At 31.4% G+C, this 18,156-nt stretch overlaps 1 protein-coding gene across 1 annotated transcript; it reads left to right on the top strand.

Moving 5' to 3' along the window:
- Positions 1-3,165: 3,165 nt before the first annotated feature.
- LOC134693553 (carbohydrate sulfotransferase 3-like) lies at positions 3,166-12,923 on the top strand. The gene is made up of 5 exons (XM_063554394.1): positions 3,166-3,461; positions 3,561-3,742; positions 8,686-8,826; positions 9,968-10,142; positions 12,036-12,923. Exons 2-5 carry the CDS (start codon positions 3,592-3,594, stop codon positions 12,898-12,900), a joined length of 1,332 nt encoding a protein of 443 aa, XP_063410464.1. The 5' UTR covers positions 3,166-3,461; positions 3,561-3,591; the 3' UTR covers positions 12,901-12,923.
- The last annotated feature ends 5,233 nt before the right edge of the window (positions 12,924-18,156 follow it).

Here is an 18,156-nt window from a genome sequence, read left to right on the forward strand (position 1 = left end):
CCTGTGCTTGTTAGCGACAGAAATGCATTATAAATTGTCATGTGTTAAAAATGATTTTCTGAATTTACTTTCGTTCATAACGTTCAGACCCACATTTGCAATTTGAAAGCAGGAGAAGTTTGGAGCTATACGAGAAAAGGGACCTGTTCAGTAAGGATTTTTCTGATTTGGATCAACTTTGCTTTAGTGAGCTGGAAATATTGTTTCTAACTAATCTTTATTTTATCCAGGGACATTTAAGGAGAAACATTTATGATATGTATCATAAAAAGTAAAATCACAAAAATACTGTACTCCGAGAAAAATTCAATAAGGGAAGTCCCGTCCCAAGTCAGGAATATGATTTTGCCATTTGATTAGGGACTTTCAGTTTGTAATTTTCATCGGCGTTCGGTATTTTTGACAGCATACTAATGCCCTAATACTTTTCTCAAACAAAGCATCAGATTTAAAGTCAACTCTTCAAATTGCTCTGAACAGTACAATTGTTTTCAACCTAAGTCAATATGCATAGATAATATCGTGATGTAATGACTGATATAACATTGACATAAAAGCGCGAGGTTTGGCATGCCACAAAACCAGGTTCAACCCACCATTTTTTTCTTAAAATGTCCTGTACCAAGTCAGGAAAAAGGCCATTGTTATATTATAGTTCGTTTATGTGTGTGTTACATTTTAATGTTGTGTTTCTGCTGTGTCGTAGTTCTTTTATATTCGATGTGTTTCCCTCAGTTAAAGTTTGTAATCCTGATTTGTTGTTTTTTTCTCAATCGATTAATGAATTTCGAACAGCGATATACTACTGTTGCCTTTATTATTAAGTTTGACCCTAGAAATTGATAGTTTTTATTAAAAGACAGAAATAAGAAATGAAACACACAGTTATAGTATGATCCGGAAAGAAGTGATCGTTTGTACGACTTAGATTTCATGCTGCACATGACAAGATAACTGAAAAAATATTTTACCAATTTGTAAACGAATATGAAAATAACACATACATGTATAAATAAAGGGCGTTTGAGGCATTTTCCTAATTAACTTTATTGGGAAAACTTAAATTCAAACCATTTTAAAATCTTTAAATTCATGAAAACTATATATTGTGAAGTAATATTTATAATAGATATCTATGAAGAAAAATCGAGTCCACATTTATATGAGGGACTCAAGAATAACTGAAAAATGTATACGAAGTTAACAATTTGCTAACTTCTATGAAATAAACTCATCATAGGTACCAGGATTGAAATTGTATATTTGCGCCAGACGCGCGTTTCATCTACAAAAAAACTCATCTGTGACGCTCAAATAAAAAAATGTAAAAAAAAAACACCAAATAAAGCCCGAAGTTAAAGAGCATTGACGAACAAAAAATCATTTTGCCAAATTCAGCTAAGGTATACTATTCCTGAGGTAAAGCAATTCCTTAGTATTTCATAAATTCAAAGTTTGGTAAACAATTTTGAAAATGACACTTATGAATAAAGGACTTCTGATGCATTTTCCTGCTTAACTTCATTTCATCAGGAAAACAAAAATCTAAACCTTTTAAAAACCTAGAATGTTTGAAACTGTATCCTTGAAAAGCATTATTTATAATAGAGATATATTAAGAATGTCCGAGTGCACAATTGTATTAGGGAATCAAGAATAACTGAAAATGTAGTGAAACGATTAATGACTACGATGACGTAATCATTGGGAAAACGGCCCCATGTACTTTTTTAAGGAAAAATCAAATATTTATTAAAAAAGTTTAATAAGTAGAAAAAATGGTTTCGATTATTAAGACAAGAAACATCTTACTTAAAATCGACTTTTTAATGAATCTTTAGTAAAACTATTTAATGACTCTGATGACGTAATCCTGATGAAATCATTAAGAAAACGGCCCCATGGACTTTTATTATGATGAAAAATCAAACATTTTTTTCAAAAAAAAAATAAAAAAGAAGAGAAAATGGCCTCTATTATTAAGACAAGAAACAACTTGCTTAATATCCACTTTTCGATAAATCGTTTAAAAACGCTTGAAGACTACGATGACGTTATCATTTGGAAAAACGGCCCCGTGTACTTTTATAATGAAAAATCTAACATTTCTTTCAAAAAAAGTTGATGAAGAAGAGAAAATGGCGTATTTTATTAAAAAAAGAAACATCTTGCGTTAAATCGACATTTTCATTAGCATAAGGAAATTGTGAAACACGTATTTCTCATCATGTCACATTCCTTAAAATATGAAAATCGTAAATTATTTCGATGGTACGACATCTTGCTTTTCGATTAATAATGCATTTTTAACGGGCCAATTTTCTTATGAAACCTGTGATCTGAAAATAGTAAAATTTGTATTAAATGTTTTTTTGACGATTTGTAAATTACTCAAATACGTTAGTTTTCTCGAGTGAACGATACAATTGATATAATGAGGTAGCATAACTATTTTTGATGTTCATTTCGGAAGCAATGTCCTTTACAAAAACTTTTAAATTCTTAATTTACATATTTTGGTATTGTTCGAACAGTAGTATATCTCATATCAGGTAGGGATTCAGAGTGGATCGTATGTTATATATATATATATATATATATACAACTCGTCTAAACATCAACCCAACAATGTTAGATCTGTAGATTCTTCCCTATATATAATTTCGTAAGAAGCCTAAGTACGTAATATTAATCAAAGACAAAATGTTTTTCGACATAAAAAATGTCCAACGCATTTCATTTATGTATTTAAGTTTCACTTATTTAATAGTGATGAATAGATCTAGAAATATTACAAAAAAAAAAGAAAAGTTAGATTTGTTTAAGAAATGGTTTTTATATTCAAAACGACTTTTTTTAAAATAGAATCTTTACTCAAGTTCGTAATTCTTTTGCCGAAACCGGAAAAAAAATAAAACTTTTGTCTCTCATGTGCAATTTAGGTTCATGTTTTAAGAAATTACAAGATATCGTGGTAGAATTCCGAAGTGCACACGACGAGCTGATATTGATAATTTTAGTACAGATTGATAAGCTTTCGCAAAACCAGAAAAACAGGCCACGCCTCTTTCGTTTTGGATTTTTTCCGATTTGTCTTATCTATAATGTTCATATGGTAAAGTTATCTGTTATGTATAAGTTAAAGATAACAATGTGTCACAGGAGTGTACGAAGACATACTTTCGATCATTGGTGCATTTAAATTTCAATGAAAATTTGATTCAGACACGGATTTTGATATTTGTTTAGAAATATACAAGCATGCGACTTGAAATACAACAGTCTTACTGGTTTTTATGTAACAAATAATTTCTATTACATCACAGACAATAGAGGCAACAGCTATATCCCGGTGATCAAATCTCGAGAAATAATTGAGAGTTTACATATCGAGAAATACAAACAAAAACAGAGGAAATTGAATTAACATCAAAAGCACCGAGACAATGTATATCAACACGGTAAGTAACTTATAGTGTGTACATCAAGCTTTTTTAACAATAGCTTCTTACACTCCAAAAAAACAAATGAATTTTTTTTAAAATATTATATTTTTTCAGATAAATTGGAATTGAATAATTTACTACTGTGATGGAAAACGCAACAGAAATTAATGTTCAAAATCAAGTTACGACGGGACGATATTGTGCTTCATACAACATGATGAGGAATCTTGTTACTAGGTTGTTTAGGTTAAAAGTGGTGCCAATAATGGTTTTTGTTGGGATTTTAGTTTTGGGAGGTAACTATAGCTTTTTTCAGTAAATCATTTTTGTATTAATTTTTGTTAACCAAGCAGAGCTAGCAACATTTTCAATGCTTGAAATAACAGTTTAACTGGTCATTTTTCATTGAAACAACTAAACATCGAGTGAGGAAATATTGCAGTCAATATGAGTCTAATCATCAATTATGGTGAATGTATATAATTATGTTAAGATGTGTACATCAACAATTATAGTTCCTTGTTTCGATAATGCATAGGTGTATACAATATTTTTGATTGTCATATTGAGGCTTTATTTGCTTAACGGTATAAACTTTTAATTTTCTTAATGTTCACTGTTTCTTTTCTATACATTTTCCATGGAAACCTCTTATATCAAAACTGTTATTTGTTTATGACATTAACGCTAAATCTGTTGGTTTTGTACTGACTGAGAACATGATTTGTATCTTTTAGTTGTAATTGGTTTTGCACTCTCTTTCCGTAATCTCCGTGTGTCCTAAATTTAAGTCTTAAATTAAGTTACTGTACTGGGAAACTTTTCATGTTTATCAAATATTTTTCAATGGATTATCTATGAGGTCCTCTTAAAGGGTAATAATCCAAATTTTATCAAGTATTCGTTATGTCCAAATAAAAAATATCTTGTTTCAAGTAGTCTATATTATCAAATATTTGAACATCATTTTTTATCAAAATAATTGTTTAAAGAAATTACATCAATACTGAGAAAGAAAAATGTATCTTTTCCCCATTGCTAACATTCTTTCATTTCTTCACGTAGCGATTTTTTAGTTTTACAAGGTCTCTCGTGTGTATTCTATGCATTCTATAAATTTCAATTTTCTCTTATCGATGAGATGTCAAAAACTTAATATAAAAATTGTAAGTGTTTTCTTCGTTGATTGTAAAGTATCAACAGATGTAGAGACCTTGATTGTATTCATAATAATTGTGAATGAAAAAATTGGGATTGCTTAATGAGCCATCCACTTAATTTACACAACAGCTATGGACATATGTCCTTAGGTCAGGAATCAGATGTCGTATTTTATCTATTGTATCGTTTTTACCCTTTGTAGCTAGCTGTTCGCTGTGAGCCATTGTTCCATGTTAATTAATTAAACGTTGAAAACCGTACTCCGTCTTTTGGCTTAATAACTATTTTGATCTGAGCGTCACTGATGAGTCTTATGTATCAAAGGTACCAGGATTATAATTTGATACGCCAGACGCGCGTTTCGTCTACACAAGACTCATCAGTAACGGTCAAATCAAAATAGTGATAAAGCCAAACAAGTACAAAGTTGAAGGTCATTGATAACGTTTTGTTTTGTCAGTTTTTGTGGTCCACCTCTTTTTTAATTGACCTTGGAGTTAGGGTTTATTTGTTATAGTTTTTCTTTTGATATAAAAGATATATCCTTATATTAATATATATGAAAGTTTTAGGTCTGAAATGACCTGCAAATATCTGCACATTGAACACATCGTTACTTAAATGATATCAACTTTTTTTACTTAGTCTTATGGTATATTCACTCTATATAAACAATTGCCAAGAGAAATTTTGTCCAGCATTTTTTTTAAAGTTGAAATCTCTGTCCTGTCTTTTTATTTTCACTCATTTCGGTCCTTTTTGTTTTCTTAGTTTATCCTGACTGTTTTTAAATTTTTAAATTATCATTCTACTTTTTTTGCCAAGTTGTTCATCCTTCCTTTTTTTTTAACCAAAATTCCTGTCCTGCCTATTTTTTAAATTTTATCCTAGCCCCCCTCCCCCCTTAAAAATCAAATGTTAGCTCCCTAAGACAAAAAAACATGCACACTTTTGCAATTTAGGACTACATTTATTATCAAAAATGTTGGCATAGGTTGAATGAAATATAACAGATTAGAGTTAAAAAAAAAATCATTTAGTTTGAATTTATCGTTTAGGTATCCTCAAAAATTGTTATATGTAAAAATAGAAATTAAGGCAAAAATCTAATTCACATTAAAAGGGTACTTAATTCGGCGTATTTATGAAATATAAGTGTTTTTGAATATATTTGTATTACTTCTTATTACATTACTGTGTTTCTATATTCGGTATTTCTATAACGTCATCCATACAAAATAAAATATATTTCATAAGTACTGATACGTTAACTAAAACGGTTTTAACAAAGGGGAGGGAAAAGATACCGAAGGAACATTCAAACTTATAAGTTGGAAATAAACTGACAATACCATGGCTAAAAATGGGAAAAAAACACAAATGGGTTGATAAATAAAGGCAACAGTAGTATACCGCTGTTCAAAACTCATAAATCCATGGACAAAAAATAATATCGGGGTAACAAACCAAAACCGAGGGAAACGCATTAAATATAAGAGGAGAACAACGACACAACACCGAAACGCAACACACACAGAAACGGACCAAGCATCAGACAAAACACCACGAGAATAACAAATATAACACTAATACACTTAGAAGGGCGAAAATATCCTTCTCCACCACAGTTGGCACCCATCGTGTTACTCTTGCAAGTACAAACCTAGTGATCACTCTCATTCGGTAGACTTTACAGTGATCACTATTAAATCCTTCTGTAGTAAAGCGGTGGGGTTTTTTGGTGCGGGAAGGTGAGTTACTGTGTGTATTTGGCACAACATTTTGGAAATTTTGGACACTCAATGCTCTTCAACTTTGAACTTGTTTGGCTTTATAAATATTTTGACATGAGCGTCACTGATGAGTATTATGTAGACGAAACGCGCGTCTGGTGTACTAAATTATAATCCTGGTACCTTGGAAAACTATTTACACCACTGGGTCGATGTCTATGCTGGTGTCGTTTCGTCTCTGAGGGTAACAAGCCCAGTCGTCAACATTTTTGGGTTGACATGAATATCAATAATGTGGTCATTTTACAATTCACCTGTTTACCAAACTTTGAATTTTTCGAAACACTAAGGATTTCTTATCCGAGGAAAAGATTACCTTAGCAGTATTTGGCACAACGTTTTAGAAATTTTGGACCCTCAACTCTTCTCAACTTTGAACTTGTTTTGCTTTATAAATATTTTGATATGAGCGTCACTGATGAGTCTTGTGTAAACGAAACGCGCGTCTGGCGTACTAAATTATAATCCTGGTACCTTTGATAACTATTTAGTATATTGTAAAATTAGTGCGATTTGTTTCATTAGGGAAACTACTGTATATATGTTGCTTTGATACGCTGACAAACGCACACATGATATGTTACGAATATCAGTATGTAGGGTGTCCATACCTGGCCTTTCAAGATCTGAAAATTTCAGATGGCGTTTGACATTATCCCGTGGATACATGTTGCAATATACATTAATATAATAACACCGCAACTTATATACTTCTTTATAGCATATTATTATTCTTTGTATATTGCATTTGACACTTTTTAACGAAATCAAAAATAGATTTAAAAAAAAGAATAAGATTTTCTACAGATCCTAACATTCAAACTTTGCAAATGTCATAGGTGAACAAATTGTGTATAATTATAAAGAAATTCACAAATAAAATCATTTATATCTGTTCCAGAATTCAAATTTGATATATAAAGAATTATGCATATTTCTATTAATGTATATAAAAACATGGACAGGAAAAAATAATTATTAATGATAATATTTTTTGAAAACATAATATTTAGAAGAACATGTGGAATTAAGTGTTTTAATTGTAATGTTTGTCTACTCTTTTTAGTTTGATATTTACTGCGACATGATTTTGAAAATGTTTGAATGATCGTTCAGCCACTGCTGATGGAGTTTTTATTCCCCGAGGGTATCCCTAGCGCAGTAGTTTGAAAAACATTGAAGTTTTGAATTACTATGTTTTTTTCTATCCTCAGGAATATATCACCTCAGCTGAATTTGGCAAAACTTTTAGGAATTTTTGGTCCTCAATGCTCTTCAACTTTGTCCTTTAATTGGCCTTTCAACTTTGTTTGAATCGACCGTCACTGATGAGTCTTCGGTAGACGAAACGCGCGTCTGTCGTACATACAAAATTTCTTTCCTGGTATCTTTTATGAGTTTATTCACAATCAAAAGGTGATATTTGAATGCTCAAAACAAATTGATTGCATTTTACCCCTAGTAATTTGTTTATTATCATTAAGACACGTTTTGTACTTTGTTGGCATATGTTTAATATATATACAATATGTATATACAATATTTGTAAATTGTCAAATATATGTGTATGAGATTTAGAAACTGTTCGAAAAGCGATGCACCGCCGAGTTTTTCTCCTGTTTCATAACGACTACAATTACATTTTATATTTTCCGACAATGTACATATATTGTGTTTATCCTGAAATTACTCCCAACACTTGAAACTTTAATTATTAAAATCAAAATCATTGTCTTTAGTTTCTCAAACATATAATTGGAACGAGGACCGCGAAGAGGAACCCAAAATGAACTGGTTAGGAAACAGAAATATTCATATTACCGCTTGCTCAACGTGGAAGTGGGACTTTATTTGTACAAGTAAAATATATGTTTTACAAATGTTAAATAAAGGCAACAGTAGTATACCGCTGTTCAAAACTCATAAATCCATGGACAAAAAACAAAAACGGAGTAACAAACTAAGACCGAGGGAAACGCATTAAATATAAGAGGAGAACAACGACACAACACCGAAACGCAACATTGATAAGATGTATATTTTCAAATGTTGGCAATGGTTTGAGAATGTAATTATTTACTTTTTTATTGCCAAGATCATAATGACTAGTAAGACTTTTGGATCAGAAACAGTTAAATCTTCCGTAATACCTGAGTTGACAAACGATTTTTGGTATGATTCTTGTTGCTTAATTGTTCGTTAGCCGTTTTAATTTTTGTTTATCATTCATTTAACGTATTTGTATTAATATAGACAATTAATTTTGTTTTGTTATTTGTTTGTAGTTACCTTCAATAATGAATATAAAAAGACGTTGCAAGTAGTACAAGATTATTTAAATTCGAAAATGGTTCGTGGAATTGTGACAAAAGTGAACAACGATACAAATATGCCTTTCATGAGTCATCAACAGCTTCAAAATAAAGGTATATTTTGTGTTTGGTTTGTTTTTTATGTTTTCTTTTTGTTTCTTTGTTTCTTTTTTATTGCATTTTTTTTTAGTTTAATTTGTTTTGGGGAGGTGAATTTAAAGATGTTTTAAGATATAAAAATGTTGCTTAATGTGTTCATGGTGTTCTGCTTTGTACTGACATGAACATCACGACGGGTGCCACATGTGGAGCAGGATCTGCTTACCCTTCCTGAGCACATGAAATCATCCCCAGTTTTTGGTGGGGTTCGTGTTGTTGTTGTACCCTTATTTGTTACATTTATTTACGCATCGTTGTCAATATAATGGAGTGTGATACGACTGTCGTTCAAGTGAGGATTTTGCGCTATAAAACCAGGTTCAATCCACCATTTTTTTAAATTTGATAATGACTGTACTAAGTCAGTAATATTACAGTTGTTGTACATTCATTGAAGTGTTTTATCATTTGATTTGACCTTTTGATTAATTAAGAAGGTCATGGTCAGAGTAACCCTGACATGTAAACTTGTTAACCTTACGATCATAAGTTATAGTTTAATAATATAGTTATAGTTATAGTTGAAGTTATGCTATTGTATTTGAGAAAAAGAGTGCAAAATTCATGCAATAACCCTTTAATGGTATAGCAATGTAATATTTGAAAGGAAAACATTGGTTTAAACTAAGTTTTAGACGTTGATGACGTGAAAGATTTATTGCACTAGTACAATATTGGAATTTATTGCACGCTCACTTATGGTTACTTTCTGTGTAAAATATTATATTGCTATACAATAAAATGAACTACTGCACCATACGAGCCGAGAAATTGATATAAACACAAACAATCATCGTTAACAAATACACCATACAAAATATGTCAAGGTCAGATGAACCCTGTTAGACCGACAAATGCACTTAACAACCATACATTCACTTAATATAATTTACAAATTGCTAATGAAAAACGAACTTAGAATACCACGTTTATGCATGAACACTTGACTTTTTTTTTAATTTCTCCTTAAAATGAGGTCCATAAACCATTGGGGCGTACTTTTGCAATATAAAACTTTACTATTTTCTGTCTGTGTTCGTTTGTATGTTGATTGTTTATATTTATTGTTGTTGTTGTGTGTTGGGTTTTTTTTTAGATGGAGTGAAGAACAAAATTGTAATTGCATCGTATATGCGTAGTGGATCAACCTTTACGTCAGAACTAATTCAACAAGGAAAGAATGTTTTCTTCGTTTTTGAACCTTTTCATGGTATATACCATCAGCAGTATAGAAGAAAAGATAGTGTATGCACGAGAGATGGAGCATGCAGGTGAATATCAATCAATATATATATTCTTGTAATATCCCATACAATATATTTTTTAGAAATGGAAGAATCCGTTCATCCTATCAGATGTTATGATTAATTTTATCCCGTTTTAGCTCACGTCACAGGTCAAACTATTATTTTTGACATTATTTCTATATCAACGTGTAGCTGTTGGTTAGCGAACCTAGAGTAAAGAGTTGTTGATGTAAAACATACCATAGAGCAAAGAGTAACTTATAGTTCCCCTTTCTGTTACAAAATATAGATTTTGTTCGTGTACTCTAGACACACTTCCTAAAACATATATCGAAGTGTTTGCAAAAAAAAAGAGACCCAATAACAATGAGTGATTGCTCATTTATTTTCCTTGTTTATAAGGTCTTTGATGAACTGTTTTGTATAACCATAACCGTCATATAACTGGCATAATAAGTAAAATTCTTACCTTCAAACGACAAGATGGTGGTCCAATTTCAATCGCCAACACCCTGCATAATGACGTAGATCCCCCTTTTTGTATTTCATATCATGTGTAAGTACTTGCCAAAATGTACAATGTAGTTTATATAATATAAAAAAATAACATGTGGGGTGATTGCCAATTAGACAACTCTTCACAAGAGACCGGATGACAAATAAATAAACAAATTTAGGTCACCGTACGGCCTACAAAATGGTGTGGTAGTCGAAGATCTAACGAGAGGAATATCTGTTAAGGTCCTTGCATACATGAACATAGCCGAAAATTAGTGTAGGGACAATAATTCCATAGCAGTTCATTTATATAGATTTTAGTAGTATAAAAGATTTTCTGGTATAAGAAATTTGCGCCCTCTTGTTAAATGATAAAACTTAGTCGTTCAAGTGTATGAAACATACTTGTGTTTCTTGAAATTTGAAGTTTCGTGTGATTTTAAACAGATAATAGCCATGTCGTTTAGAATTAATTTTGCATTAATGTTTAATGTTATAGAATTAAAATAACTTTTGATTACAGGTCAATTGAACTAGTTGTTGTTCTTAATATATTTTTGCTGTGTTGAAGACCCTAAGTAGCCTTCGACTGTTTTGTGCTAAAATCTGGTTTACAAACTTAAACTGAGATAAACACATCAACAATAAGCTATCCAAACCTCCCATTTTTATGGCAATGTGAAATAAAACACTAAAATGACAACATTACATGACAGGACTACAGTACAAAGATACCAGGTTTAAGATTTAATACACCATATGTGCGTTTCGTCTACACAAGACTCACCAGTGACGCTCAGATCAAAATAGTCAAGAAAGCTAAACAAGTACAAAGTTGAAGAGCACTGATGACCAATAATTCCAAAAAAGTTGTGCCAAATACGGCTAAAGTTAAGGTGTAAAACCACCAATGATTTTCCCCGATTAGTCTTTGTTAAATTTGCACTTTTCCAAAAATCTGTAGAATTCATCTTTGTTTCAAATAAAGAAATACTTGGCATGAGTAAAGTTTTATCCTGTCCAGTACTATAAAAAATATCACATAACGTTTCACTGCATATAAGAAAATAAACCATAACTAGAAGTTAACCAATCAAATTTCTCTCCTTATTTTATCTGTGTACAAGGTTTAGTCACCATATCACCTCAAGATTACAAAATATTATATAGAAATCCAAATATAAAATAATGGGGCTTTGTACCCAAGACATGTGTTTATGACACAGAAATCTAATACTGCAATAAAATGCAGGATTAATTACTTACAGCTGTCAAATTTAAGGGAATATTTCTTTTCGACCTATTTTCGTATACAACCGGATGTGACGTACCATTATTTTGTTCTTGTATGGGGTTTTTTTTTCTGTCTTGTTGTTTTTTCTTTATAGAGTCATAATTCTGTTATTTTCATCATTTCAGATTCACATTAGATAAACTTGAAAGCCGAAATACAACTTTTGAAATATTCAAAAACATTTTTAGCTGTAAAATGTCATTTCTCCCAGCAGAAGTACTTGCCTCGTTTTGGAAATTTGAAAGCCTCACTGGAAGGTCAAGATTAAACAAATGTTACAAACCCAAAACTTTGAATAATATAAGAGATTTGGTAAAGAAACGAAAATGTATTCGTTATTTGGAAGATATCTGCAATAGATCTAACACCATTCTGATCAAAACCATTCGGATGTCATTGGATATTCTATTCGATATTTTCAGTGGAATTCCTCATCTCAAAATTGTACATCTAGTACGAGATCCCAGGGCGATTTTAAACTCCCGAGATGTCTTCTTCTTTGAGAAAAATGCTCCTGTCGATATCACGAGTATTAAAACCTCAGCATACGCATTGTGTGACAGAATGTATAAAGATGTCATTACTAACAAAGACTATAATCAAACAAAACAAGGTGCGTTTGTTTTGAAATATGAATGTCTCGCTACTGATCCGATGACAGTGACAAAAATACTATACAATTACTTGAATCTGGATTATACAGATAGTGTACCAAATTGGCTGCAAAGACATACGCGAGGAAATAAAACTGAGGAAGGGAAAGTTGGTGCGCAAAAGGGAAATTCTTTAAGCATATCTACAAAGTGGATAACTAGATTTTCACAAAATGTGTCAAAACTAATTGACAAGGAATGTAAAATTTTATACAAAAGTCTTGGAATTACAGACTCGCAATCAATGTTGCAGCAATATCGGAAAAACAAACCAAAATTGTATGAAGAAATGTGTCGTGATTATCGTATACAACTAAATCAAAGACGATTAATATAATTCATATAAGTATATTTATAGTGTTGTAACGCAAAAATGTAATAAATCATTTATTTTAAATGATAATAGTTATAAAATATTCATATTGAATATACTTAAAATTGTATTTTAACATGTTATATATGTTCTAATTAATGCACAATGTTTACAAAATTCATTAAAAATAAATGTATAGGTCTTAATATTGAGAGCTAATATCTGAACAAAAACTATTTTAAAAAAATACGATCAAGATTAAATAAATTGTTTTGGCACAACATATGATATTCCTCAGTCTCAGTCTTTTTTTTTTTAAATGTGATAAAACAATTATACGTATAAATAAAAGCAAGAGTCGTATACCGTTTTGAATTTTCCTCGGAATTCAGTATTTTTATATATTTTTTTATACCGGTACCACTGTTTAGTTTCATCAATCGAGTCAAGATCGCAAACCAAAACCGAGGAAAACATACAACTACAAGAAAAAAACATAGGAACACTATACTGCAACAAAACCAAATGCATAGAAACATATTATTTGAAAGTAACTGCCATAATCCTGACTTGGTACAGGACGTTCAATGAAAAACAATTGTTTAAAACAATTGTCCTCAGCAAGCGCGACTAACATATGCGCAGACAAGACAAACCCTTCACGCAATAGCCAAGTGTAATCTGTGACGTATCCATCCATACACAGAAGTGTGTAATAGTTATCAAAGGTACCAGGATTATAATTTAGTACGTCAGAAATATAGATACAGAAATGGCAGTGTTAATAATAATGCGAGAATGACAACAATTCTTAAAAGGAACACAGTAAAAATAAATGCAAGAACACTCAGGACAGACAAATACATAAATGAATAATATAAAAGAACATCAAAATACTGTGTATTCATTATTATTCGTTGGATACCAATTATCGATGATTTCATGGTTACAGGGAAACCAGGAATGTTTAAAAATGTTCAACAGATTTCAGATTGGCGGTTTGCGTAGATGCAGATTTGGGGGGGGGGGGGGCGAAATCAAATATATACGGAAAAGCAAATTGTCCTTTAACCACGACAATTGGTACTCTCCAATAATAAATAAATCTACAGTAACAACCGACACTTCCCATGAATAAACGAAAGAACACTAGTCACACGGATGCATTAACGCCACAACAAGTAACGTGTTTTGTGTTATAGTATAGACAATCACAAGAATAATATGTATTTTGTAACCGTGACAAGAATATAAAACTGGAATTGTGTTCGTAATGGTATTATTATTTGTAATTTTTTTTTAAAGTTTTCTCTCGAGAAGTTTAATGAATTTGTGGTCAGTATCTGGAGCATCGTCTCAACTAGTATTGCCGATTGTCTAAAAAATTTATTCTTAATACAACAGTCCATACCTCTTAATAGTAGAGTACTTAGATTCTAAGTATAAAGAGTTGTGGTATGAGTACCAATGAGACGACTCTCTATCCAAGTCACAATTTGTAATAGTAAACCATTATAGGTCAAGGTACGATCAACGCGAAGCCTTGGCTCTTACATAACAGCAATTAAGTTATTAAGGGCCCAAAATAATACTAGTCTAAAACCATCCAAACGGGGAATCTAACGGTATAATCTATAAAAAAAAAAATACAAGAAAGTGTCCATAGTACACGGATGCCCCATTCGCACTATTTTTTTCTGAGTTCAGAAGTCAGGAATATGACAGTTGTTTCTGTTCGTTTGATGTGTTATAACTTTTGTTTTGCTTTATTACATTACTTTTAAGGGGACGACCATTTGATATTCTGTGGGGAGGAGGATTTTGAAAATAAATAACACAGCCATGATAATCACAAAAATAAATTTGGTTTTTTTTCTGTGGTAGTTTGAAAATAAATTACCGGACTTGCAATGTATTGAAATTAAATAACTCAGCAGATCTAATCGAAAGTATAAGATGGCACCAGATTCTTCATAAATTCAACTTTTTCCCTAAAAAGATCGTGAAACACTTCCCAATTTTTTTTAATAATAAAAGTATAAATATTATTTGAATACACTTAAAATGACTAAAAATTGGTTTCCTTTAACTTGAGGTATATTGTCTCAGAAAACCTTACCTCAGTTTTAATTTAACGGGGCCGTAACCACATTGAGGCAAATGCCTCATGTATGAAATTTCAAAACCAAACGCTTGTCTCCATATCAGATTGTGTTCACGGCGAGTGCCTTGCAAGAAGCAAGTTCTGTATTCCCTCAGACGTAGCCCTGATTTTTTGGTATCAATGTTTCTTATTTATTTGTCTATTGTTCATTGGTTGCCCTTTTGAATTCTGTTTGTGTTGCATTCCTCTTGTAATCACGTAATTTTGTTATGAACTTGATCATGAGTTTAAAAACAACAGCAACCACAGACTTGTGAATTCCATTTTTTGCCTTATCATGCACATTAGTCTTTTGATGCTGTCCCAAGAAACTTAAGCCTTACACTGAATTTATACATTTTGCTCTAAGACAAAAATATTGTCAAAAAATATTAAAACAAAACTTGCATTTTCAGATTTTGAAAGGGTCTTTGGAACACCCAGAAAACATAATTTTGCATCATTTCTTGTATAGCTTCTTGGATCGTCATTGGCTCCAAAACCCTTCAAAACAAATTTGGCCAAACTTTAATACTATGCATGTATGCAATACATGTATATGCTGTTCGGAATATAAAAAGATTCATTTTTGCAGAGGATGATGATTAGTTCTAATTAAATTGCACATAATGACTTGACTATATATGTGTTATACATAATAATAATAAATTAGACCGTTGGTTTTCCTGTTTGAATGGTTTTACACTAGTAATGTTGGGGCCCTTTATAGCTTGTGTTGAAGGCCGTACATTGACCTATAATGGTTTACTCTTTTAAATTGTTATTTGTTGGAGAGTTGTCTCATTGGCACTTACACCACATCTTCCTATATCTAAATCATTTAAAAATTGTATGTTTTCGAATATCCATAAATAAAGTTGTGAAAATGAATAATCCCTTGCTTTAATGTCCTCTAAGTTTACAAAAATTAATAACCGATAAAAAAAAAACAAAAAAAAAATCTCCTGTCGTCCCCTAAATATTGAATCAACAACAAAATGTTATAAATATAACCTGTTTCAAAAGTAGGAATTGTTCGAAATACTAAGGACTCCGTATCCCAGGCATATATTAGCTTAGCTGTATTTGGTACAACTTTTTTTGGAATTTTTAGTCATAAATGCTCTTCAACTTTGTACTTGTTTGGCTTTTTAATTATTTGTATCTGAGTGTCACTGTTGAGTCTAGTGAAGACGAAACGCGCTTCTGGTGTGTCAAATTTTAATCCTGGTATCTTTGATAACTATTATATGTGTGAATCTCTTTTCATTATTAGGGATTAGGTAGTGAGATTTCATTTGGAAACCCTACTACACCCCGATCAATAATACTTTTATGATAAGAGTATATTATCAGCAATACATATGCACCTTTCTTATGGATACCTACAGGAGAATGTTAAGAAATTAGCATCCTTCATTGTATTGGTAAAAATACACAAATTTCCTACAAATTTGTAATGCGTATCCTCTTAATGCTCCATAAACCTTTTCTTTCTATCAAATTATAAATATGTTCATCAGCATTCAAAGTCAAACTCGGGGTGACAATGAAATGATATACCTTTTGTGAGTATCAATCAGATCTTAACTCGAATTAAAAGTCCTAAAGTTTATCATAGTACATTATCATCAAAATCGGTCTTCTCATTTATGAAATGTTGAAAATTGGGCTTCTTCGTCCTTTAAGGGAGAGGTTTATCTAGCTATAAATCAAGGTTTTATCCAACATTTGATGCTTAAAGAAATGCATGTACCAAGTCAGGAATATGACAATAATGTTCTATTCGTTTGATACCTTGGGCTTTTCGTTTTGACTTTTGTATAGGGGCTTTCCGTTTTCAAGTTTCCTTGAAGTATTTTGCTTTTTATCACAAATCTAAAGAGGGATTGAATGGAGTAGTCTAACTTTTATCTATAAGAAAAAATACCAACTAGGATACAGTTATGTTGTTAATGGAAGTGACAGATCAAATTTGAAGAAACAGGTTCTAAATCCAGTTTAACCTTCTCTGAAGCTCAACTTACAAAAAATACTTAATTTTTTTAAACAAGTAGGCATTAATTACGTTCATTGGACATGTTTTCGACATACAATCGTTATTCTAAAAGGGAATAAATTGAACTTTCATTCAAGAAAAATCATGAACTTCCGAGAGACAGACATCATAAAATAAAGAAGAAAAGAACTAAGCAACATCCTTTAACCCCATGTTCTCTAGTTTGAATTAATACACAATCACTGATTACCTCACAAGTTTGGGGATTGTAGATTGGATCTGGTAATACAAATACCATAGATAGATCAACCTCATTCTGCACTTACACATACCAATTGACATTGAGGATCTTTCGAGAACTAAATTATTTAACAAAAGAGAAATTTTCTATCAGAGCCTTTTCAATTACAATAAACATTCACACACCACCTGTATATAGAGTAAATATCTTCTATAGTACCAGTTGGGATTTTCAGATCCTGTGGTTCCTACCTGGATTTTCAGATCCTGTGATTCCTACCTGGATTTTCAGATCCTTTGATTCCTACCTGGATTTTCAGATCCTGTGATTCCTACCTGGATTTTGTATAGGTTAAGGATGTTCTCTACTTTTTTTGACATTTTGTCAGATATCAAAAATCCATAGTTTTATCCATGAAGTACCAGTGAAAACAAATACCCACTAGCCCCCTTTTTCTGATCATATTTTATTACATTTAGTTTAACTAGCCATTTATAAAAATCTAATAAAATCCATCTTAATTTTTCAGTGTTTGAAAGAAAACTGTGCCAATGTTAAATGTATGAAAATCTATAAATTTCAATACTTAAAATGTGATGATCCACACAAAATGAGAGAACAACACAAATTTAAAAAATCCAGTGCCAAATAAGTATAAAGGGAATTAAAAACAACTTTCGATGTATGTCCTTCACCTGAAAAGTTCGGACGAAATTTTGTGAGCCTTTTGGTGTCATTTACCAGGGAATCGTCTGTATCCCTGCTCTATTAAAGTTTATTAAGTGCCTATGTGGTTGTCATTATGCAGGATAAACTAGAAATAACATTTGTTCAGTAAACACTCAATCACAATTCCCTAATGAAAGCAGTGCTGAATTTCAATTATAAGAATTTAAT

The sequence above is a fragment of the Mytilus trossulus genome, chromosome 12, assembly GCF_036588685.1.
Source record: "Mytilus trossulus isolate FHL-02 chromosome 12, PNRI_Mtr1.1.1.hap1, whole genome shotgun sequence".
NCBI lineage: Eukaryota > Metazoa > Mollusca > Bivalvia > Mytilida > Mytilidae > Mytilus > Mytilus trossulus.

Bases quoted from the DNA above. Each gene is read 5' to 3' on its own strand.
- LOC134693553 (XM_063554394.1), top strand. From the start codon at position 3,592: ATGGAAAACGCAACAGAAATTAATGTTCAAAATCAAGTTACGACGGGA. The intron at 3,743-8,685 runs GTAACTATAGCT...ATTTGTTTGTAG, and splicing joins TGGGATTTTAGTTTTGGGAG to TTACCTTCAATAATGAATAT. The intron at 10,143-12,035 runs GTGAATATCAAT...TCATCATTTCAG, and splicing joins ACGAGAGATGGAGCATGCAG to ATTCACATTAGATAAACTTG.